The sequence below is a fragment of the Mizuhopecten yessoensis genome, unplaced genomic scaffold (assembly GCF_002113885.1).
Source record: "Mizuhopecten yessoensis strain PY_sf001 unplaced genomic scaffold, ASM211388v2 scaffold10523, whole genome shotgun sequence".
Taxonomy (NCBI): Eukaryota; Metazoa; Mollusca; class Bivalvia; order Pectinida; family Pectinidae; genus Mizuhopecten; species Mizuhopecten yessoensis.
The window spans coordinates 419,129-445,555 of record NW_018408589.1 but is presented as its reverse complement, the minus strand read 5'-3'; the positions used below and the strand labels follow the sequence as shown (position 1 = coordinate 445,555).

At 37.4% G+C, this 26,427-nt stretch overlaps 1 protein-coding gene across 2 annotated transcripts in view; it reads right to left on the bottom strand.

The window, feature by feature from the left end:
- Positions 1–26,427, bottom strand: part of LOC110460915 (calcium/calmodulin-dependent protein kinase kinase 1-like) — a 165,683-nt gene that overhangs the window by 96,644 nt on the left and 42,612 nt on the right. Inside the window, exon 1 of one of the 2 annotated variants that reach the window (XM_021514128.1) lies at positions 23,146–23,314. The exons of the other annotated variant lie outside the window; for it this stretch is intronic. Coding sequence (XP_021369803.1) covers positions 23,146–23,228 — 83 coding nt within the window. The 5' untranslated portion in view covers positions 23,229–23,314. Of the gene's footprint in view, positions 1–23,145; positions 23,315–26,427 lie in introns of those variants that run through there. 2 annotated transcript variants of the gene reach the window in all.

Here is a 26,427-nt window from a genome sequence, read left to right as displayed (position 1 = left end):
ATATCAGTACCCTGGGCCTTTTGGTTATTGAGAAGAAGTTGTTTGAAGATTTTAAGACATTTGACCCCTTTGACCTTGAAAGTTGGTCAAGGTAATTCATTTGAACTAACTTGGTAGTCCTTCATCCCAGCATGCTACAGGCCGAATTTCAGTACCCTGGCACTTTTGCTTATTGAGAAGAGGTCGCTTGAAGATTTTACGACATTAGACCCCTGTGACCTTGAAAGTTGGTCAAGGTAATTCATTTGCACTAACTTGGTAGTCCTTCATCCCAGCATGCTACAGGCCGAATTTCAGTACCCTGGCACTTTTCCTTATTGAGAAGAGGTCGCTTGAAGATTTTACGACATTAGACCCCTGTGACCTTGAAAGTTGGTCAAGGTCATTCATTTGAACACACTTGGTAGCCCTTCATCCCAGCCTGCTACAGGACTAATATCAGTACCCTGGACCTTTTGGTTATTGAGAAGAAATAGTTTGAAGATTTAAGACAACTGACCCCAGTGACCTTGAAAGTGGGTCAAGGTCATTTATTTGAACAAACTTGGTTGCCCTTCATTCCAGCATATTACAGGCCTAATATCAGTACACTGGGCCTTTTGGTTATTGAGAAGAAATAGTTTGAAGATTTAAGACAACTGACCCCAGTGACCTTGAAAGTGGGTCAAGGTCATTTATTTGAACAAACTTGGTAGCCCTTCATCCCAGTATGCTACAGGCCCAATATCAGTACCCTGGGCCATTTGTTTATTGAGAAGAAGTTGTTTGAAGATTTTAAAGACATCTGACCCCTATGATACGTACTGTGTCACCTTTATCACAACCAGTAAGTGTTTATGTGTGACGTTTCGGTGACTACAGTACGATACGTACCGTGTCACCGTTATCACAACCAGTAAGTGTTTATGTGAGATGTTGTGAAGAAAGTAAAATAGTTACAAGTTTGAAGTGAAAATATTGCGTATAGCGTATCAGAATCAACTTCGACTATCTATTGCCAACCTGTACATATTTTACACCTTTGAGTACATACGCTTCACTGGTCATTTGTCTGATGAAGGTTACAGGGTAAATAGTGTATAGTCACCGAAACATCACACATAAACACTTTATGGTTGTGATAAAGGTGACACGGTACGTATCATACTGTAGTCACTGAAGCATACAGAACCAATCTACTATTCATCCATAATAATGTACCAACCTGAAGAAAATGTTTAGAAAAGTCTCTATCCTTAGTTTCACAATGTCTTACTAAACTCTCTATCATGCCAATTAATATTCTTCCGAAACCACAATAATGTTTTCATATTGTCATTGTTACCAGAAGTATTCATGTATAAGTAAAAACCATCAATATACTAGCTGTACCCCTTTATAATGCCAACATTCCCCCAGAACCACAATAAAGTTTACAAGTGATCATGCTTCAGGCTAATTTAAAAGAAATCTTCAGTAATTGAAAGTAAATACTTTCATCTGGTATGTGTCTAAAACAATTTCTGTCGATGTTGGGATTTAAATGAGATCTATCTCAGTATACTTTTATCAAAATAGGCTCATGCTATTCAAAACATAATCAGCTTATGGTATTCATTAACAACAAAAAAAACACCAAAATTTTATTTTTGAGAAATATCTTATAATTTCAAACTATTTCTGTGTTTCCTTTCTGTAGATGCCAGTCATTTCAAATCTCTGTAAATATAGTTTTAGCTTTCAATGTCATTGTTTTTTATTAATACTGGATGAAATATTAGTGCTAAACTGTCGGTAAACTGCATAATTAAGTTTTGAAAAATTTGGCCCAAATCTCGGTCGTTCTAATCATGTATAGCCTTATTATCGGGAAACACCATTAACATTTGTAACGACTTTCACAGCAGATACGAACCTGTTGAACTCATACTCCTGCCGCAAGGTATGAGGAACTCTTGATAGGAATAATCACCACGGAGACAATTGTGGCTGGTGTGAATACCTGATGGTCAAACATCAGGACTGTGGGAGGTTACTTGTTGTTTGTCTGAGGTCGTTTGGGGGTATACAGAGAATGGTCAATCGCTTTATGTTTGGGAACCACTAGCAATTGGATCCATTGATACATGAGTTCACAACCGTAATGGCTTTTGTACCTTACAGCATATTATCCTTAATCATAAGTAATTTCATATCATTCTGGTTGTGGTCACAAGATTTGGTTTCTGCGATATTTGTGTTTATTAAAAACTTGTCTGTGAGGTCACCGAGTACAATAGATGTCCGTGGGCTCAATGAGTACATGTCTGTGGGCTCAATGGGTACATGTCTGTGGGCTCAATGGGTACATGTCTGTGGGGTCACTGAGTACATGTCTGTGGGCTCACTGAGTACGTACATGTCTGTGGGCTCAATGGGTACATGTCTGGGGGCTCAATGGGTACATGTCTGTGGGGTTACTAGGTGCATGTATGTAGGCTCACTGTGTACATGTATGTGGGGTCAATGAGTACATGTCTGTGGGGTCAATGGGTACATGTCTGTGGGCTCAATGGGTACATGTCTGTGGGCTCACCAAGTACATGTCTTGCGGCTCACTGAGTACGTACATGTCTGTGGGCTCAATGGGTACATGTCTGTGGGGTCACTAGGTGCAAGTATGTAGGCTCACTGGGTACATGTATGTGGGGTCAATGAGTACATGTCTGTGGGGTCAATGGGTACATGTCTGTTAATGGCTCACTGGGTACATGTATGTTGGGTCACCGAGTACATGTCTGTGGGCTCACTGCAAGCTGGGTACATGTCTGTGAGGTAAATGAGTACATGTCTGTTGGAACACTGGGTACATGTCTGTGGGGTCACTAGGTACATATATTTAAGCCCAAATTCATTCCCTGACAAAATCATTATAATTGTATAGACATTCTGGAAACACAGGATTTCGAAGGCAATGATTTCTCAGTGGGGCTCTAAGCAAAAAACTGAAACATTTAATTCTTTTATCTTTTACCCTAGCTTCAATATCTGACAGAAGCATTATAATTGAAAAGACATTCATGGAAATATGGGTCGTATTTCAACATACAAATATATGTACCTTTGCTCATATTTAATTTCCTTGCTATCAAAGTGCTCCTTAGAGGTATGACAGATACAAAGTAAGATATTGAGCAATCTTGATCCTATTTCTTCAAGTAAAATCCCTCAGAAATCAGTTTTAGGGGGACAGTTTAAGGACCCCCACACCACTGCCAAAAATAGTAACTATGCACAGAAAATATTTCCCGACAAGACAATAGCTTTGATAAATCATTTCTGAAAAAATAATAATAAAAAAAAACTTTAAAAAAATAATACAGATGAAAACCCCCCAGAGAAGAAACAACAATAGTGTTCTGAATGTAAAAATGAAATAAGAACCAGACCAGGATTCGAACCCAAGACCTCAGATCATTATACTGGCACTCGAGCTACCTGGTCAACGGTAGTAACCCTGACTGGTCAACGGTAGTAACCCTGACTGACCAAAGTGATAATATGCTACAGTAAGATCCAAAACAAATTACGGGAGGTTACTGTACGTATGAAATGTTTTGCTTCATGACATATTGTCAAAGACAGCTTGAACCCATATATAATTTAAAGCTTAAGAGCTTTCATGAGTGTCAAACCTTCCGAACCTATGTGTCTTAAATTTGCAACAAACAAAAAACTTAATTGGTGCTGGTTACAAAAGTACAAACACTAGTATACATGAGTACATTGCACCTTTTTAAATTCTTCTGAAGATTCCTACTCAAGGGAGATCACCCCCATTCTTTCTTTAATGAAAATGACATGTTGACATTGTAAGACAATAATTGCTTACATTAGAAGAGACAAGTGAACTGTACAGAAAAGAAAAACAAGCCCACAAATCGACAAAACTGTAAATGAGCTGGCAACAAAGCTGTTGAACCAATTTAATTACTGAACAAGAGGCCCAGAGGGCCTGTATCGCTCACCTGAATATTTAAGCAGTCATAGCAAATATTCTCATTAAATATTATGTTGTACTATAAATTTGTCACTCGCAAACTTTGTCAGCTTCATCTGTTGAAACTACCAGTCAAATATTATTATAAGAATTTATGCTTTTTGGCCATTGTTCTTCTTCAAATATTAAAATTGTATGCCTTTCGATTTTTCAGAAGAAGTTGCTCGAGGTTTTTGACATATTTGACACCTGTGACCTTGAAGAAGGTCAAAGTCATTTTCATTCTCAAACTTTGTCGGGCTCTATCCCAGGAAGCCACCAGCCAAAGATAAAGATTCTATACCATTTGGTTCTTCAGTAGAAGGCGTTTAAAGAGTTTGACATATTTGACCCCTGTGACCTTGAAAGCAGGTCAAGGTCATTTTCATTCTCAAACTTTGTCCGGCTCTTTCCCAGGACGCTTTCAGCCAAATATGAAGGATATCTACCTTTTAGTTCTTCAGAAGAAGTTGTTTGAAGCGTTTTACATATTTGACCCCTGTGACCTTGAAAGGAGGTCAAGGTAATTTTCATTCGCAAACTTTGTCAGGCTCTATCCCAGGAATCCATCAGCCAAATATCAAGATTCTATACCTTTTGGTTCTTCAGTAGAAGTCGTTTGAAGAGTTTGACATATTTGATCCCTGTGACCTTGAAAGCCAGTCAAGGTCATTTTCATTTGCAAACTTTGTTGGGTTCTATCCCAGGAAGCCACCAGCTAAATGTAAAGATTCTATACCTTTTAGTTCTTCAGGAGAAGTTGTTTAAAGAGTTTGACATATTTGACCCCTGTGACCTTGAAAGTAGGTCAAGGTCATTTTCATTTGCAAACTTTATTTGGCCAAGGAAGCTTTCAGCCAAATATCATGACTCTAGGCCTGTCCGTTCTTCAGAAGAAGCTGTTTAAAGGAAAAGTTGATGGACGACACCGGACGACGAACGGACGCCGGACGCCGGACGCCGCACCATGACATAAGCTCACTTGCCCTTTGGGCAGGTGAGCTAAAAACTACATACAGAAATTTCACAAAAATTCACCACCACTTCGAACCTCACCATTTATATGTTTAACTTTAGCTTCCAGGGAAAATTTCTCATTTTTTTTGGAGAGTACTGCATTATTCACAGCACACAGCATTACCAACACAGATGAATTAAGGATCCCTGTCCCACTACCAAATAAATAAACAGTAAGCTGATACTGTATTCCACCACAGATAAATTAAGGATCCCTGTCCCACTACCAATTAAATAAACAGTAACCTGATACTGTATTCCACCACAGATAAATTAAGGATCCCTGTTCCACTACCAATTAAATAAACAGTAACTTGATATTGTATTCCGGTGAACTTTCACCCATAGAGTCAAATTTTCGCCCTACTCCAATAAAATTCAATTGTCTCCCGATGTTAATTTCACCCTTCACATAAGATTTCTATTGTCGTTATAATTAAGCTGACTACTGTTCGCTGTTATAATTATTTCACCCTCATTGCGGAGCCTGGCGTAAAAGGGGAAATTAAACTGCAGAGAAAATTTCCTGGTATACATGCAGTAATACAGTTGGCCAAGCACACTTCTGTTGACCAAAAACTCAATGGTTTGAGCGACAGTATAACAATCTGATGTCCAGGGCTTGAGTTCTGGTCTTTGCTCTGCTGAATTTCTACACTCAGAACAATGATGTTGATTGTACTTTGTTTATTTCATCTCAATTTTTTCGTAAAAGTCTGGCATGGTACTGTTTTCTTTTCAGAAATGATTTATCAAAGCTAATATAGTCACGCAGTAAAAAAAGCCAGTTTCCAATGTGTAGTTACAGTTGTTGGTAGTGGTACGGGGATACTCAACTTGAAAAACCTAACAAGATATCAAACAAATATTTTATTGAGGAATTGTAGTATAAACTGCCAATCCCAAACTGGCTGACAGAAAAAATCAGAGTCAGATGAATGTTTGTCTTCCTACACAGGCCTATACATATTCGATTCAAACGCAGAGGAGACTGGGGAAAGGTGTTGTGATTGACAACTGCAGACCACACCTTCAGTGCATGAAGAGGACATAGTTAATGCAATTTCTAGCTGTAAATGCTTAATTATTATATCATGGCACTTTCCCTCTTAAGGAACTCTCTGGTGATAATTAAAAAAATATATAAACTGTTGTTGGGGGGCTAAGATTCTGTAACATATCATCCACACCAGGGTATAAGCCAATAACCTACAAACACAAATCACTACTCTAGACATATATAGTAACAATAAAAACAGATGACAAGACTGAAGAGATGTTAAGAAAAATATTACAAACCATCATTTGTGGTGCACTATCAAATTGTTTAAATATATCACAAAAATCAATTATCTTCACCTGAGTTATCACCGCCTAGTTCATGAATATTCATGAGAGAAATAAAATTCAAGCCATTGATTTGCTTAAAAGTACAGACATTCTTTTCATGAATTGTACTCCTCGCATGTGGTTTCTGTGGCGATAATTGGATTAAGCCAAATACATACCAAATATAGATGAAGGGAATTTCCCTATACAGACATTTAATGAATGTCAAGTAAACTTTTGAGCAGTTGGAATGTCAATACAAATGACAAATTAGTCAAACCAAGATTTCACTGGTAATGATGTCATTGGCTGGAAATGATTCAGGAAGTCAGACTTACGGAAACAAGCCACAACTTAATTTCTCGTGAACAAACCCCATAGTTTGTCCAAATCTTACTGAGGTTTTATATGCAACACATCAAATGAAACAAACAATGATGATGTCATCAATGTAGTATCATGAGTATGGAAAATGAATTGTGACCTTGACCCTGAAAATATCCCATATAGACAGATTCCAGGATATCACTGGAATACATTGTGCTTCCGAGCCTGCTCCTACCCATTTGTATCACTATATTTAACTATTTGAAAGACATTGGTCTATTCTATAGACTCTGATGTCTTTTAACCCACCTTATCCTTTTTTGACGCTATATATATCACATAGTCAGGCATATCATCTATTCGTTTAGCCCCCTTTTTGTTTTAATTATCTACACATACAATGTGAATGCTTTTAAAATGAACCTTTTTATCTGATTTTATCTTCGCTACTCATGATCACATGTTTGTTAAAAAATAAATAAATATATATATCACCATGGCCCTAAACGACCACAGTCGTCGATGGGCCGTTAAACCCAAACAAACAAACAAACAAACAAACTGTATCACTACGTAGACTGGAACATTGACACTGGATATGAATTAGGTATGATTTTATTGACACAACAAATATTGTGTCTGTTTATGGTACAAGAAGAGAAAATTCTTGTGAGAATACAAGGCGCAGAATTGGTGAAATGAATCAGCGAATTAGTTAACCCAGTATTTGTAAACACCTTTACTCGTCAGGGTTCTTGGGGGTGAACGCCTTCGGTGGTGGGTCATTAAAAGCCCTTATCAGAATCTGTCAAAAACAACAGCATGAAATACCCCACAAGTGATGTTTCTTTTCATTACATTTACACACAAGCAAACCCACAAATAACATATAGCAGCTATGCAACTGAAAATACTTTGACTTTGGATGGAAAAATAAAAGATGCAGAGTATAAATTTACATGTGCAGCTTTAATTTATTCATGAGATGTCCGACTATTTCTCTATCACAGAGACCATACAACCCGAAAGTTCACTCGCTGAATGAACACCAGACCAATTCAAAACTGATGTCGTCAAAAGCTTTATAGAAACCGTAAAGTTGTGATTCAGAAAGCAAAGCTAATTTCCATAATACCAAAAAAGCAAGAGGAAGAAAAACACATAAAAAAATCTGGCAGCAGTATTAATGAGCATTCAACTTCCTGAAATAAAAAACAAAAAATGCAATTTACATAAACTCACCTGATGAACGCAGGGATTCTGCAATAAAACCGTGCTACTATCCCAATTATATGAGAGCTCCATAGTGTTCAATGTAAACACAACACTCCAATCAATACACTGGCCTGGTATTTCACATTGCTGTCTAAATTCTCTGTCACTGCTCTCTGTGTCGTTCTTCCCAGGCAACCAAGCCAATAGGTACTTGTGTCAGAAACACAGGTGTTTCCTGGCATCTCCGAAGATACTGCGTAACTATACATAGATTTTTTTTACAGCTGTTGAGCTTATAGTAAGTTTTTGTGAATCCTAGCAATTATGTCCCGTCGAATTTTCGGTCCATGAAAAGCTGGTTCAATTTTGTGCTCCTGCACGAGTTACGTAAATGGTTCAGGTTCAATTTTGTTCTCCTGCACGAGTTACGTAAATGGTTCAGGTTCAATTTTGTTCTCCTGCACGAGTTACGTAAATGGTTCAGGTTCAATTTTGCGCTCCTGCACGAGTTACGTAAATGGTTCAGGTTCAATTTTGTGCTCTTGCACGGGTTACGTAAATGGTTCAGGTTCAATTTTTTGCTCCTGCATGAGTTACGTAAATGGTTCAGGTTCAATTTTGTGCTCTTGCACGAGTTACGTAACTGGTTCAGGTTCAATTTTGTGCTCCTGCATGAGTTACGTAAATGGTTCAGGTTCAATTTTGTGCTCTTGCACGAGTTACGTAAATGGTTCAGGTTCAATTGATGAACAACAAAATGGGTTTAGTTCTTCATGAACTACACAACTGGCCCCGGTTCAGTTGGTTTAAGAACAACGAAACTGGTTCAATACTTGGGTTGTGGATGTCCAGGTTCCTATTTTAACTTACCGGGTATGTGTTGAGCAATTGCCACTACTTTAACATAATATACACATTTCTATGTAACATATTACCTCTAATATTAAGTGTTTTTCCCCTTGACCTAAGTTGGACATTCCATTATCTTTTATATTCTAAACTTCTGCCCAGTAAGTATGTTACAATTGAAATATTTAATATTCACCATGGTTACAATTAGTATTTACTGTAAACTTACATACAAACCGTCTTTTTAACCCTTTAACCACTGTGGACCATAATGGACTCATCCATATCAATGCATGACAGAGTCTACTAAAGTTACATAGGGGTGAAAGTGTTAAGGATCCCTGTCCCACCCCAGACTGCACTGTGGTTTACTGTAGCAGAGTTGGGCCAGGAAACTTCTGCTCACCAAGTAGCTCGGCTGGTAAGAGAGAAAGCATAACAGTCTGGTGTTTATAGGGTTCAAATCCTTGTCTAGCGACGCTCATATGTTTCGCCCACAATAGTTGTTGATTAAATTCTTTTTATTTCATCTTTATTACTTTTTCATAAAAGTCCTGCAAGGTGTGGTATTCTTTTCAAAAATGATTTATCAAAGCCAGAAAAAAACTTTTTCTAAAGCATATTTACTGTGATTGGCAGTGATTACAGGGATGCCTAACATATTCAATATTAGGCTCTGGGGGTCAACATGCAATCTCTGGCTCAAAGTAGGGGTGGGCTTATCACAGGACAATGAAACTGCAGTTGTTCGAAATTTCTGTTAACCCTTTCACCCCTAGGTACCTTTAGTGGACTCTACCATGCATGTATTGGGACGAGTCCATTATGGTCTACAGGGGTAAAAAGGATTAAACCAGGCATGGGCTTAATGCTGGAAAGTGATATTCCACTGGGTTGAATTTGGATCTGTAATTCATCTTAATATGATGCAAGTTATAGATTTGATTCCAATTGGGATTTCCAATAGTTATTCATATTTCTCCAATAGATGCTAAAGGTTTCACCATCATGGAGTAATTGTTGGATCATTTTCACAGTATACGATAGCTCACACAGTTTAATACGGGTAAAACAAAATATCCAATATATAAATGCTGATGATCCATTTCTATAGAGGATATCCTATGAATGATGATCAATTACAGTTTCTATTAATTCTGTAATTTAATTCTCGTATAAAATCTACTTACTGAAGCTTGTAGATTACACTAGAGAATTAACTCAATCTAATGGCCATAAACCTACTCAATCACATTCATTGGACCCTCTATGTATACGTAGTCTAAAAACAATGAAGGGTATTTGGATAGCTGAAATAAAGGTACTTTCCTAGCGTGTATAGGCCTGATGGGGGGAGAATTCTTTATTATAAATCTCCAACCATAAGATGATAGTTTTTTCAGGGTATTTAATTTAAAGAGTGCCTAAAATTATACAAAAAAAATAACTACCGTATTTATCCAGCAACAAGCCCATGTCTGGTTTTAATCCCATCGATATTAGTTCAGTAAAAATGCTAAAAAAAATTATCGTCTTGCAATAAGCACATCTCCCTACTTTGAGTCCAAGATCACTTGTGTAATTTGCGCAGTTTTGTGTGTGTTGAAATTAAGTTTAAAGTTGGGGGTGAGCAAATTACTGTGTTACAGTGACGACATTCTGAGCCACTGATACCCTTTTCACTGCGATCATAATTGGGGTCTTAATAGGTGTCTAATTATAATTAACAACTTGAGGTAGGAATCTACGATGCATATGCATAAAGATCTAGAGTTATTAAATTTATAAAAAAAACACATGTTTAATTAATAAATGGCATGAGAAAGAAGATAACTGTGTTTAAGTTTCGGAGGTCAATATTCTGGGCATTCTGGACATTGTTTTCGAGGAAAAAATTATGAGGTGCAAAAAAGATAAGTAGAAAGTTTTTTTCAGCATTTTCAGCCCTAAAAAGTACCTGCGCAAATTACACAGGTTTTCACGGTATGTGTTGGGCCCCTTGGGCTTACTGTAGGATAAATACGGTATTTCGTGTGATAAGGATATCATGGTTGATAAAAATCTTCAAGGGATTTTTTTTCATTAACATCTAACAGTATTTGTGTCCTAGCTTTCTCTATTAAAACCAAATTTTACATTATGAGATCACTGGCTGTAATGAGGGCACCACTCGGGTTTTGATTTTTTTTCGACACTGTGGATTTTATAACTTTTGGAAGTCGTCTGCTTGATTTAATAAGGTAACTAAATATGCCACCAAAATAAATGGAAACAGTTGCAATGGCACATTTTGAACTGAACCAGTGCACGTGGCCACTGCCACAGTGGGAAAATAGTTAAATACAAGGTATGACAGTTATTATTTAATACCGGTAGTTTGATGAAAATCTTGTCTTAATACCGGTGCTGGGGCACCCTTATTGGGTCAAATATGGTACAGTAAACCCAGTGATTTGAGGTTTTTGAAGTAAAACCAATTTTCATGATGTAATACTTACCATAACTTTAGTATGCATATACAATACCTACACCCATCTTTGTAGCCCAAAAACAAAAGATTCAAATATCCCTACCTCCCTACCGTGACGTAACCTCTATCTCGATGACAGAGCCACGGAGTGATCTCCCTTCCTCAAACCCCCTTTTATGGAGCCTAAAGGCAGCCAGGATGAGGAGGCAAGGGGAGGAATACAGGGTGGGACTCCATAAAGTTATGGTAAGTATTACATCATGAAAATTGGTTTTACTTCAAAAACCTCAATTTCATTTCAGTAATAATTACCATAACTTTAGTATGCGAATTCGTCTTACCGTAGTGGAGGCTTCGAATCCAGGCAGACCAGGCTGACGGAACAAACTCGAGACATGCNACATGAGATACCTATTTGGTAACGTGAGCAACCATCACAAGAACTACATGAGATACCTATTTGATAATGTGAGTTACCATCACAAGTACTACATGACATACCTATTTGATAATGTGAGTTACCATCACAAGTACTACATGAGAGACCTATTTGATAATGTGAGTTACCATCACAAGAAATACATGAGATACCTATTTGATAACGTGAGTTACCATCAAAAGAACTACATGAGATACCTATTTGATAACGTAAGTTACCATCACAAGAATTACATGAGATACCTATTTGATAACGTGAGTTACCATCACAAGAAATACATGATATACCTATTTGGTAACATGAGTTACCATCACAAGAACTACATGAGATACTTATTTGATAACGTTAGTTACCATCACAAGAACTACATGAGATACCTATTTGATAACGTGAATTACCATCACAAGAACTACATGAGATACCTATTTGATAACGTGAGTTACCATCACAAGAATTACATGAGATACCTATTTGACAGACAAAATAGCATGTAGTGTTGCCGTGTGACAGCAGGAAGTTTTATAGATGATTCATTTGAATATCAGAACCATGCAATGATCATTTCTTAGGTTTAAACTTCAGATCTTGTTATATCTGGTAAATATTACTGAATATCTGGTGAAAACCATGACCACGTTCTCTTCTCGTCACGGTTTAGAATATCTAGTGTGAGCAGACGAAACCTGATCAGTTGACAGGTAACAGTCTGGTTTTTAATCTAAGCCTTTAGCATGTCTCCCAATATCAGCTAATAATAACCAAACAAAAACCAAGTGAACCATTGACAGGTCAGAAAGGAGCCAGCAGTGTGTGTGACAGTATACCCTCTAATCACCAAGTGGAGTCTGAAACAAGCATCTTAGATCTCCGAATATGGTTGATATGGCATTTGTAATGAAAGCTATATCTGTTAAGTATTATTGATCAGCAAATGAGAATAAAATTGTACTATATCTGTATTTGCCACATGCAATATATCTCCTTTAATATACGGCCAAACTGTTTATAATGGTGGACAAATACTGGCAGCGTAACAGGATTTTACTGTAAATTGATGCTACGCTGTATACATGTTACTGCAGACGTAACAACCCACATCAACGAAATCAGAGATGATCAACCCCTGGTCAAAACAACATGTTTTTGTATTCACAACCTGTTGAACTGATCCATAATGCCAGCATAATGAATTCAAGGCTTGATCCTTTGGTCCGAAACAACAAAATGTACTTCATGTGTCAAATTGATGATCCCTTTACTATGAAAACAAAACAACATACTGTGGTATTGGGCTAATCTGACACCCTGTATGGCACGACATACAGTGGTATTGGGCTTATCTGACACCCTGTATGGCACGACATACAGTGGTATTGGGCTAATCTGACACCGTGTAGGACCCAACATACAGTGGTATTGGGCTAATCTGACACCCTGTAGGACACAACATACTGTGGAATTAGGGTTATCTGACACCTTGTAAGACACAACATACAGTGGTATTGGGCTAATCTGACACCCTGTAGGACACAACATACTGTGGCATTGGGCTAATCTGACACCCTGTAGGACACAACATACTGTGGAATTAGGGTTATCTGACACCTTGTAGAACACAACACACAGTGGTATTGGGCTAATCTGACACCCTGTAGGACACACCATACAGAGGTATTGGTCTAATCTGACACCCTGTAGGACACACCATACAGAGGTATTGGTCTAATCTGACACCCTGTAGGACACAAGATACTGTGGTATTGGGCTAATCTGACTCCCTGTATGGCCCGGCATACAGTGGTATTGGGCTTATCTGACACCCTGTATGGCACGACATACAGTGGGATTGGGCTAATTTATATATATAATCTGACCCCCTGTAGGACACAACAAACTGTGTTATTGGGCTAATCTGACACCCTGTATGGCACAACATACTGTGGAATTGGGCTAATCTGACACCCTGTATAACACAACATACTGTGGAATTGGGCTAATCTGACACCCTGTAGGACACAACATACTGTGGTATTGGGCTAATCTGACACCCTGTATGGCACAACATACTGTGGTATTGGGCTTATCTGACACCCTGTATGGCACGACATACAGTGGTATTGGGCTAATTTATATATATAATCTGACACCCTGTAGGACACAACAAACTGTGTTATTGGGCTAATCTGACACCCTGTAAAATACAACATACCGTGTTATTGGGCTAATCTGACACCCTGTAAAATACAACACACCAGATAGAAGTCAGGTTAGATTGTATGTCAGAACAATCAGAGTTTGGATTAGATAGGATATTGGAGTAGACAGGTGTGTATATTAGACAGGTTTCATTTTATAGAATACAACACCCACTGAATTAATGTGTAATCCCTAGGTAATTACAACAGAAAACGAGACTTTTGTCAAAACAACATTAACACACAGCATGTGTAACTGATAATCTCTGGGCTTGACCTCGGAGCACCTGATTGCTTGGTCAAAACAACAGAAATTCTCCACCTGTTCATCCGATATATTTATATCCTATGGCAATGAAAACAGAGCACGATTCTAAAAGTTCAAAACAGCATTATAAATACTTCACCTGTTTAACGGATAATCCCAGCAACCAGTCCGCCAATAATACAACAGTTTGTACGAGTCACAACCAAAGCCAATGAATTCTACGTGAAAGATTTACGGGATCACCTTACACTGCTGAGACAAATGTATAATAATAAATGTATATTTGATGCATGCGACACAACAACCTGAAATGCAGACGTCCATTTCAAACAGAAAGAAAGATCAACTCCACCGTAATTCGACAAACTGGTCTTTATTTTCCAGGAATTTATTGATCAAGACATGTTTACACTCTATCTAGAAGTCTAGTCATAGTAAATACAGTCCTGATTTCTCTATTGAAGAGGATAATTGATTATCTACATTGTGACAAATTGGAATTTTGTTTTTAATAACATCGTAACTTTAAAAGCTTCAGATTTATTAAACCCTAATTTTCCAAGCGCAGCCTGAAGGGTATAGGGCTGATGCTACCATTGTTGAACCGTGCTTGTAAGTGTTTCTCTAGGCAGTACGGCACCAGTCTGACAATGTTAAAAACAAAACGTCAATACAGACCGTCGATAATCAAAGGAATATAATTAAGGCCGAGTATGATTGTATCATGTTGTACTTGGGTCGCAACGGAACTACAACAACACGACACTGATTAGTCCGGGTCCCTAGAATGCTTGTCGGTTTAATGGATGTAAGACATGGGATGGGCATGTGCAGATCAACTTCCTGTTGTGTGTCTCAAGTGACTAAATAACATGTTTGTTTTCACGTTATCAGCATACGAGTCTTTTATTCTCCCATCGACTAGTGGCTTATATGGCACATGATATACTAACTTGATGTCAACAGAAATGGAATTTCAGGCTTGCATCCCCTGCCTCCTGATCTGAACCTTCCCCATATACCCACCTAGCTGTCATATATATGTTTGGGTGATCGAGCGGCGCAGTGGATAGCACACTTGCCATTCACCAAGGTGGCCAGGGTTCGATTCCCAGATCGGATGTGCAAGGTATGGGGTCACCTACCCGACGTTGGTTTTCTCCAGGAACTCCAGTTTCCTCCCACATTAAGACCTCCGGGCACTAACATCTGGGCCAACAAGAGTGATTAATATAAGTTGAAATAAATTGTTTCATAAACCTTTGTAATTCAATAAAGTTTATATATAAAATAAAAGAAGATATATTTAGTAAGGACGTAAAATTATTGATTCTTATTTTCCTTTAGCTTCAATAAAAATGGCAAAGAAAGAAAACTTGTACAGAAAGACAGATGCTTTCTATGACAACTGTCCTGCTATGGTTTATTTGTTACAAATTAGCTGACATCTGATTATAAAATGTAACGTCTGCATTTAATGTAAAGGGACAAAACTTCCGTATCCTTCATATTAATACTTAACAATTAACTTTTTTTTCTCCATTTTGTTTCAAAATGTTTTGAAAAGAAATTAGTGCAGTGACATTGAGATTTCCTTTCAACGCCAGACTCCCTACAATAACTGTGTTGGTGTATAGCTCATTATGACATCTTTGTTTTCAATTGTTAGTTACATCAAAATCCTTTTCCAACGTTAACACACATTCAGGCGATTGATACTTTACCCTCACAGATCAGAAACAAGAATAATGTTTTCCCAAGATAGATTATCTGAATGTAGAGGGAGAAAAAGGTCCAATTTCTTTTTATTATCCCTACTATATGTTAAGTCTGAAAATCCTATTTCCCTAATGATGTTTCTTATCATTCTGCAGAAAAATCCGCACAAAAATTAGCAACACTGAATGCAGAATTTACATCCTGCTAAGTTTGAAAATAAATTTCCTTTGAATTGCTCCTCAAATGTGTTTTTTTTATAAAATGAAAAATCACCTGAGTTCTCAAATGGATCAATAATTTTAATATTTGATAATTGTAAAACGAATATTAATCACACATGATGACCTAATGTTCTTGCTTTAAATATCAATATTTGAAATGAAACATTTTTGATGTATGGCATTCAATTATTTTTTTCTCACAATCCAGACATCAATAACACACACCTGAGCCACGCCTACACAATTCATACAAATTCATACAGATTTCATTTTCAAACTAATTTGAACAATTAAATTCTATTTTGCTGAAATCCAATTTCCCCAAGAAGAATTCACTCAATGTACAGTGTAAGAAGCGAGAACCATTCCCATTGTTAAATATTTTATCATAAAACATCATTAATTAAGAATTACAATAATCATTCCAACATTTTTTTTTAATAATAATAATAATGATTTGTGCTTCTTATATACCCCTTTATCACAACCTAGTTCGTAAGTCATCTCAAAGCAGTTCACAAAATATTATCCGTGGTTATAGGGCCTTTACAACCAGCCAATATCTTTCTCAACTCCCTGGGGACCATCCAGCTGGTGCTGCCATTTCGGCGCTCACAGCTAGCATTCAACAATTCCAGCACTGCCCAACCACTTACTCATTTACAGCTGAGTAGACTGAAACATGCAGATTAAAGTATCTTGATCAGTGCCATGACGTGACTCGAACCTGCAACCCTTTGGTCACGAGCCCGGCATCCTACCACTAGACTAGCTTGCCTCTGTTTTTATGTTATATGGGCAGAAGAAAATGAATCAGTTAAATTGTTTTATTTTTTAAATGAATAAGACGAAGTCCCCTTCTACCTGCATGTGTCTGCAGGTGAGACCCTTATCAGTAGCAACCCCCCCCCCCCTTAACCAATTTCTCCCACAACCAATGTAGGTCCTCACACTCCCATCTGATGGGATAAACCTGCTAGGCGTTGGTAAACATTCTTAGTTACCCACTATTCGGTAACATCACTGACGTTATTTCATGGGTCAATCTTCTAATTATGAAGTTAAGTAACAATGCTTTGCGACATCATCTTCCATTGTGACATCGTAGTTCATGACAAACTCATGATGACTGGTTATCGTGTTTATCTAACTCTTATTAGGTAATTTTCAAATGGTGAAAAGTAAACCTACTCTCTTTATACAATTTATAAATTAACTAACTCCAGTCAGATACACATGATAACCTCCGTCAAGGCACTCCATGGGGAACCTCCTATAAACCCTACCCTGCCCTTGCTTTAGTATTATATATCTTGAGATAGGGAAACATGATTCTTTATTTCCCAAGATTATTCATGTTTCACAAAGGTGAAGCCCAAGTGTATGTGCAATATGAATAATCGCAAAGGCAATAAATACTTTTTTATACTACTACAGAGTTTAGTCTTACAACAGTGAAGATGGTCAGGTTTCTGTGCCATTGTTATTGTCTGCTTCAGAAAAACAGAAATCAGATGTGGTACCTCTATCTTACTTATTTTCCAAGAGAGATTCAAAATAAGAGAAAAGATGATATCTGGGAAACTTGAGAACATGAGGGGAACATGATGTTTTATTTCCTGTCATGTGATCACTATAATCTAATCCGACACACTGTTATATATAATTGAGGTATAATACTCATTTCTTGCCCTTGTGGAAGGGAAACACAATTATTTGTTTCTCCAAGATTAATTGATATGAGGAGAAACAAATAATTGTGTTTCCCTACCACAAAGACAAGAAAGGTTTTGTTATGCTGAAATAAAACAAAAACACAACAGTTAGAATGAGCAGGTTGATGTACCATTTTTGACATTTGCTTGAGGGTGACACAATGTTTTATTTCCCTGTCATGTGATGAATATAATCCCATCTTCTGGTAGCCCCTTGACAAACAACAAATATCAGTAGGTAGCACTGATAATTAAACCCCTAACAAATCCTAAACATCAGTAGCTATGACCTGTACCAATCAGGCTCTAAACATCAGTAGCTATGACCTGTAGCAATTAAACTCTAAATATCAGTAGCTATGACCTGTACCAATCAAACTCTAAACATCTGAGTAGCTATAACCTGTACCAATCAAACTCTAAACATCAGTAGCTATGACCTCTGTAACAATCAGACTCTAAACATCAGTAGCTATGACCTGTACCAATCAGACTCTAAACATCAGTAGCTATGACATGTACCAATCAGACTCTAAACATCAGTAGCTATGACCTGTAGCAATTAAACTCTAAACATCAGTAGCTATGACCTGTAGCAATCAGACTCTAAACAACAGTAGCTATTACCTGTACCAATCAGACTCTAAACATCAGTAGCTATGACCTGTAGCAATCAGACTCTAAACATCAGTAGCTATGACCTGTACCAATCACACTCTTAACATCAGTAGCTATGACCTGTACCAATCAGACTCTAAACATCAATACCACTGGCCCTGGTATATGTGCCCTCAGTAAATACACCGACAAAGACTTCTCTATACACACCCAGGTCCCAAAGTACATACACTCCTGAGGTCGGGAAATGGCTAGATGAAGATCAGTCAACAAGTTTGATTAACTCAGATACCCCTGGGTATTTACTCATCATTCTAAATTACACTTATCTTGGAACAGTCCACTGTAGTCCTTAGGTAGTGAAGGTTCTATATAACTGTGATCAGGTATCATCGGGGATTAAATTAACCCTTTCTCCCCTTATCTTAAACACACTATTTGAATCTTTTCATTTGACAGAGACCAGAGCAATGGGAAAAAAATATCAGAGGTGATAAGAATTCATGGATTATGAATATTCGTTAGTTTTACAAATGAGTGTGCATGTATGGTAATTAGCTTAACTGTTCAGCATCTTTGCCATGCTTGTCTTGATAATACAGTCAAGGATGAAAAATATATCAATCTCTAAGACTCTTGAGAGAAATGAGGTAGGGAGGAGATTTTAGATTTTAGCCTAACTGTGATTACTGTGGAAGATCTCGGAATTGAAACCAATTAACAAGCGGTGAAAGCATGGATTCAATTGAAAAGATCTGTAAGGAAGAAAAAGGAGAAGAGGCCTTATATGAATAAGGAATAAAGAATATGGAGTACCCTTGAGGGTCTCTAAAACAAAATATTTTAAATAAAACCGAGGACGGGGACAGGGGCAGGGACGGTGGTGGGGTCTATACACAGGTTTGACTGTATAAAATGTTTCATTGAGCAAATTTTACATTTCATATGAGAAATAAATTAATTTGAAATAAAGAACTCTCCAGTTTAGAGTCTCTGGTGTGTTAAATGATAATAATGACTTGTTTAATTGATTTCATGTAAAACAGAAACAAATTTAATGGGTTTTATTTTCATTTAATCTATGATTTTTGCAATTCTTTTTTTTTTTTTTTTTTTTTTTTTTTTTTTATTTTTTTTTTTTTTTTTTTTTTTTAGATTTTATGAAATGTTTATATCTGCCAATATCATAATATAATACAGAAGTGTCATTTCATAATCAGTTTTTACATTACTGTATGTCATATGACATAATAAAGTAATCATTACTGAAAACATATGACAAAAAAATACCGGAATGTAGATGGAATGTAATGCTATCCTTATCCAAATACACAGTAAAAGGAAAAAGTGAAAATCAAGCTTAATTTCTTAAGGATGTGTTGTCAAAAAAATATCGAACTAAATGACAGACCACATGGATCAAACAGTTTTATAATTTTTACTGAACTGATTATCGATTACAAAATTTCATCCACTTCATACATACACATTCTATTAACGAATTAAGTATGTTTGAAAATGTCCTAAGTCAAAGGCTTGCATTAAATTATTTTTTAGCTAGGGTCAAGGTATAACAAGGTTAAATATTGTTACCAATCAATAGTTCAAAACCATATACAGTCAATATGGAAATTGTAGGTTAGTATTTATAAGAGTTATGCCCCAGACAATGCGATTCACAGTAAAGGACCATAACTCTGTAGATTTTGCCATGACACTCGATCTAGCTAACAACACTATGCCAACTGAAGATGAACTCACAAACCCAACTTGGCAAATGTAGTTGAAAAAGTATATGAGATACATGTAATAATGCTCCAGACAAAGTAGTACACAAAGGGCAATAACTCTGTAAATAGTTAAGCACGAGACCAAATCTTAGTACCTTACACTCTGCCATCCCAAGAGGTTCTTATATACAGTATGTGACAATTGTATGTGATAGAGTAAAGGAAAGATACCCCAGAAATGTGACAAACAGTATCTAAGGGCAATAACTCTGTTTATTGGGGTAAGAGACTGGTTGTATCCAATACTTTCATTCCCAAAAAATACTGAATACAAAAACTGGTACTTTTAATTGACGGAGTACTTTAATATAAATTTTTGCAGTGTGGAAAAGCTGACATTTTTCCTGTTTGGTACAAATTTAATCAGCACAAAAATATCTACATGCAATATTGATTTATTCATTATATATATTATTAATATACAAAATATGTAGATTTCAGAACTGCTGCCAATGTGAACTTTCCCCACCTCTATCAGTTAGAAAAGTCACAACTTTAACGTCTCCTCACGCAAAAATAATCTCCTTTTACAGTACGAGACTTGTATGACACTCTGACAGACTGTCAAAGTATGGTAATGATAATAATATACAACATTTGATATAGCGCCCTATCTAGCTAACGTAAGCCACTCTGAAGCGCTTTACAGTACATAGATATAGCACCCTATCTAGCTAACGTAAGCCACTCTAAAGCGCTTTACAGTACATAGATATAGCGCCCTATCTAGCTAACGTAAGCCACTCTGAAGCGCTTTACAGTACATAGATATAGCGCCCTATCTAGCTAACGTAAGCCACTCTAAAGCGCTTTACAGTACTGTTCATGGATATACAATTAATACAATTAGCATATGCATTTATCAACACAATTTTGAGGAATTCACAGGAGCTGCCTTAATTATCAGGTGCTATGCCACCTGGCTAATATCTCGCTATGTGTGTATGCCTGGGTGTGTGCTGGAGATGTAATGTGTTCTGTTTTGTAGTGGAACCTTGCTTCCAACAGCATCATTTATAGTGCCACCTCACTTGAATGCTACAGCACAGACACCGCAACACCCACCCCAGACCAATTTATACTCCACCTGGGTTGTAGGGGTTGTGTTGGCAGGAGAAAAACACTTTCTCTGAATATCCATGAATGTATAGTTCCCTCACATATAACAGGCTAACACGGTCACAGTCAGAAACAGACAGTCAACTGAGCCTACTTTACATTCTACGCTACAGATTTGTAACAATGCCCCTCATTTCATCTGTCACCTCCCATACTGCCAACATTTTACAAGGTCTTTGTTCATTTTTCCTTAACAATAACTAACTATGCTTCCCCCGATATCCCTAAAACCTCGATAATAATCCTGATTTGAAAATAGGTAGACCTTAAAAAAGCCAATGATTCCTTACAGTTAAATATATCTCGATAAAAAAATGTCTTTGAAATCAGGCTGGCCTTGAAAACATGCATTGAATTCATTAAAAAAAAACATTTTCCATGTCGGTCTATACAGGTTTTATTAAGTTAAAATCACATCATGTCAGTCTATACAGGTTTTATAGGTTAAAATCACATCACATGAAATATTGTGATGCAAACAACAATTTGAAAAAAGAAATTTATTTAATTTTGGTTGATATAACATTGTAGAACCTTTTTTTTCAATGCAATTCATTAATGGCTAACTGTTGAAATGATTTTGAAATTGAAGACTGCCTTGAAAATAGACCAGCTTTTCAAAATAATCCTGGGATTTCCTACTAGAAATGAAAATAACCCTGCGGCTTATTATCGAGATTTTAGGATATTGCCAAATTCCCTTTGTAATACCGAAATATTTCCTGAAGAAAGTTTGGTAGGATAGAGAGGTTTTACTTTTCTTTCTAATATTCCTGAAATCCTTTGTGAGAAACACTTCTATATGAATTAAATTGAAGTATCAAACATCAGTACCAAGTGTGTTTTATGCCTTCACTTGTACTTTAGTTCAAGTGTCCTGACATTTGTTTCTGACAAAAAGTCCAGATAATCCTGATCATTATAACGAATATCAAAACGTAAGTTAATATATATCTATACATGTCAGCAATATTATTTATAATTACTGGAACCTTCATTAAGAAACTTATTTCTGTGACTGACTTCTTAAATCCATGAAAATGTCAGCTCTTTGTGATACTTTGATACTGCTTCCCATTGATTAAAGTCAATATTTAAATTACATACATCAAGATTGTCACAGCTAACTCTAGGGAATATAAGTTTTTAATTTTTAATTTTTGGTAAATTGATTTTTATTCAGCATATAAAGCAATAAAATATGATTTCCAGATTTTTCCCTTAGAATGTATTTTTTTCAAACTGGAGAAGGTTGAAACATTCTTGTCAAGATGTTATTTAGTTTTTTCATTTAGAAATATTAAGCTTGTTTGTCAATATTTTCTAATTGACTTAAAAGATTATCTTTTATGATATTTTTGATAATTTGTTTTTATACTTTTACAAGTATAATTACTCACATGCATATTAAACCAATCAAAATATAATAAAATTAATACCGTATAGCAGTTTGACTAATATCAGCAAATTCTAAACACCAGCGAAATCATCAAAAATGTTAACCACTTTTTGGACCTTATCACAACATATTTGAAATACTTATAAACCCAACGCAGTTATGCAAGCTTAAATGAACTCAAATCAGATACATACACATTTGATTTTCTTTCGAGTGAAGTCAGTGGTGGATGACAATGCTGAGGGATCAGTGTTTTTGAACGGTTTACCTGTATTTCGAGGTTTAACCCCTAAATAATGACACTCAAAATTCTTTGCATGATACATGGGATTTGGGTGCACAGCGAAATTTAAACCCCACAAATATGTACTGAATATGAAACCGCGAAATATTGACCCCGCAAATTTAAAGCGCTGTACAGTATCCAAAACCATTTTTTTAATTAAATCATCACCTACCTTACTGAACCACCAGTTACTCCACAGCAAAAAGTGAACACATTCCACGATTTTCCTTGATCTGTTTTTTGGCTAATTGTCATGGAGGATTCCTGGTTAGAACTATTGGCCACTTTGGGAACACTGGACTTTGATTTAATCAGACTTTTCCGTCTGTTGATTTTGGCGCTCTTGTCGCTCACTAAGATAGACCCACAGCAGATATGCTGCGATGGTTTGTTTACATCCCAGCTGTGGGTACGAGGCATCTCAGCATTAACCTGCCAGTCGCGAGTTAACCATGCGATTCAGGAGCAGGCGATCCGAAGCGATCGTCCAGTCTGATCTATAACAGTTCTCGCTGTCTTACCTTGTGCAGCTGAACACGGAGAGGTGGCGACGCCTACTTTCATACTCTTCCTGAATGGAAATTGATTATTGCCAGATCACAGCCAAACCTGCTGTTAAATTTTAATAGTCAACCGGAGCAATTTGTGATCTCACACTGAAAAGTACACCATTTGTCCGTCATTGTGGAATTTACCGGAATATCCTGTAGTCATGGTAATTACAATGGTATACAAAGATAAACTGACAACCGTGTTTATAGATATTTTCCATGTCTGATCATAGGTTCATTGGTTATTGTTTATTAGTGGCCCTGGCGTAACTACTATACCATTAGCCAGGGATGGATATTGACAAGATAACATTGTATAAACGGTTCATCTCGTTCCTGATTGGCCTTCTGATTATCACATACAAGTATTGAAATTCCTACCAGCTAGATTATATCATTCAATGATACAATCTAGCTAGTATGACATTCAATGATACAATCTAGCTAGTATGACATTGGCATGAAATTTGAGCAAAAAAGGTTCAACAGTTAAAATAGAGTGTAAAGACCATTAACAAAAAAATAGAAAAGTCTTTGCAGACAAGTGTTCATAATATGCAGGTTTTTATAACACAGATACGACATTTTGGTAACAATAAGAAGATATAGTGTCCTTTTTAGGCAAGTTTGATTGTAGGTATACACAGGTGACCCCTATAAGGCAAATTTGATTTTAGGTATTGACAAGTAGTTATTATAGACAGGTAGTCCTTATTAGGCAGGTTATATTGTAGCTATAGACAGGTGGTTCCTAAGGCAGGTTTATAGCTATAGACAGATGGTCCCTATCAGGCAGGCTTGGTTGTAGCTATAGACAGGTGATCCCTATTAGGTAGGTTTGGTTATAGCTATAGACAGGTGGTCCCTATCAGGCAGGTTTGGTTGTAGCTATAGACAGGTGATCCCTATTAGGTAGGTTTGGTTATAGCTATAGACAGGTGGTCCCTATTAGGTAGGTTTGATTGTAGCTATAGACAGGTGGTCCCTATAAGGTAGGTTTGGTTATAGCTATAGACAGGTGGTCCCTATCAGGCAGGTTTGGTTGTAGCTATAGACAGATGGTCCCTGTTAAGTAGGTTTGGTTATAGCTATAGACAGGTGGTCCCTATTAGGTAGGTTTGATTATAGCTATAGACAGGTGGTCCCTATTAGGTAGATTTGGTTGTAGCTATAGACAGATGGTCCCTGTTAAGTAGGTTTGGTTATAGCTATAGACAGGTGGTCCCTATCAGGCAGGTTTGGATATAGCTATAGACAGGTGGTCCCTATTAGGGAGGGTTGGTTGTAGCTATAGACAGATGGTCCCTATTAAGTAGGTTTGATTGTAGCTATAGACAGGTGGTCCCTATTAGGTAGGTTTGGTTGTAGCTATAGACAGATGGTCCCTATTAAGTAGGTTTGATTGTAGCTATAGACAGGTGGTCCCTATCAGGCAGGTTTGGTTATAGCTATAGACAGGTGGTCCCTATTAGGTAGGTTTGATTGTAGCTATAGACAGATGGTCCCTATTAAGTAGGTTTGGTTATAGCTATAAACAGGTGATCCCTATCAGGCAGGTTTGGTTATAGCTATAGACAGGTGGTCCCTATTAGGTAGGTTTGATTGTAGCTATAGACAGGTGGTCACTATTAGGCAGGTTTGGTTGTAGCTATAGACAGGTGGTCACTATTAGGCAGGATTGGTTGTAGCTATAGACAGGTGGTCACTATTAGGCAGGATTGGTTGTAGCTATAGACAGGTGGTCACTATTAGGCAGGTTTTGTTGTGGCTATAGACAGGTGGTCCCTATTAGGCAGGTTTGGTTGAAGCTATTTAAATGTGGTCCCTAGTAGGCAGAATTGGTTGTAGCTATAGACAGGTGGTCCCTATTAGGTAGGTTTTGTTGTAGCTATAGACAGGTAGACAGATGGTCCCTATCAGGCAGGTTTGGTTGTAGCTATAGACAGATGGTCCCTATTAGGTAGGTTTGGTTGTAGCTATAGACAGATGGTCCCTATCAGGCAGGTTTGGTTGTAGCTATAGACAGGGGGTCCCTATCAGGCAGGTTTGGTTGTAGCTATAGACAGATGGTCCCTATTAGGTAGGTTTGGTTGTAGCTATAGACAGGGGGTCCCTATTAGGCAGGTTTGATTATAGCTATAGACAGGTGGTCCCTATTAGGTAGGTTTGGTTGAAGCTATAGACAGGTGGTCCCTAATAGGTAGGTTTGGTTGTAGCTATAGACAGGGGGTCCCTATCAGGCAGGGTTGGTTGTAGCTATAGACAGGTGGTCCCTATCAGGCAGGGTTGGTTGTAGCTATAGACAGGTGGTCCCTATCAGGCAGGGTTGGTTGTAGCTATAGACAGGTGGTCCCTATCAGGCAGGTTTGGGTGTAGCTATAGACAGGTGGTCCCTATCAGGCAGGTTTGGTTGTAGCTATAGACAGGTGGTCCCTAATAGGTAGGTTTGGTTGTAGCTATAGACAGGTGGGCCCTATTAGGTAGGTTTGATTGATTGTAGCTATAGACAGGTGGTCCCTATTAGGGAGGTTTGGTTGTAGCTATAGACAGGTGGTCCCTATTAGGTAGGTTTAGTTGAAGCTATAGACAGATGGTCAATATTAGGCAGGTTTGGTTGAAGCTATTTAAATGTGGTCCCTAGTAGGCAGAATTGGTTGTAGCTATAGACAGGTGGTCCCTATTAGGTAGGTTTGGTTGAAGCTATAGACAGGTGGTCCCTAATAGGTAAGTTTGGTTGTAGCTATAGACAGGTAGTCTCTAATAGGTAGGTTTGGTTGTAGCTAGAGACAGTTGGTCCCTATCAGGTAGGTTTGGTTGTAGCTATAGACAGGTGGTCCCTATTAGGTAGGTTTGGTTGAAGCTATAGACAGGTGGTCCCTAATAGGTAGGTTTGGTTGTAGCTA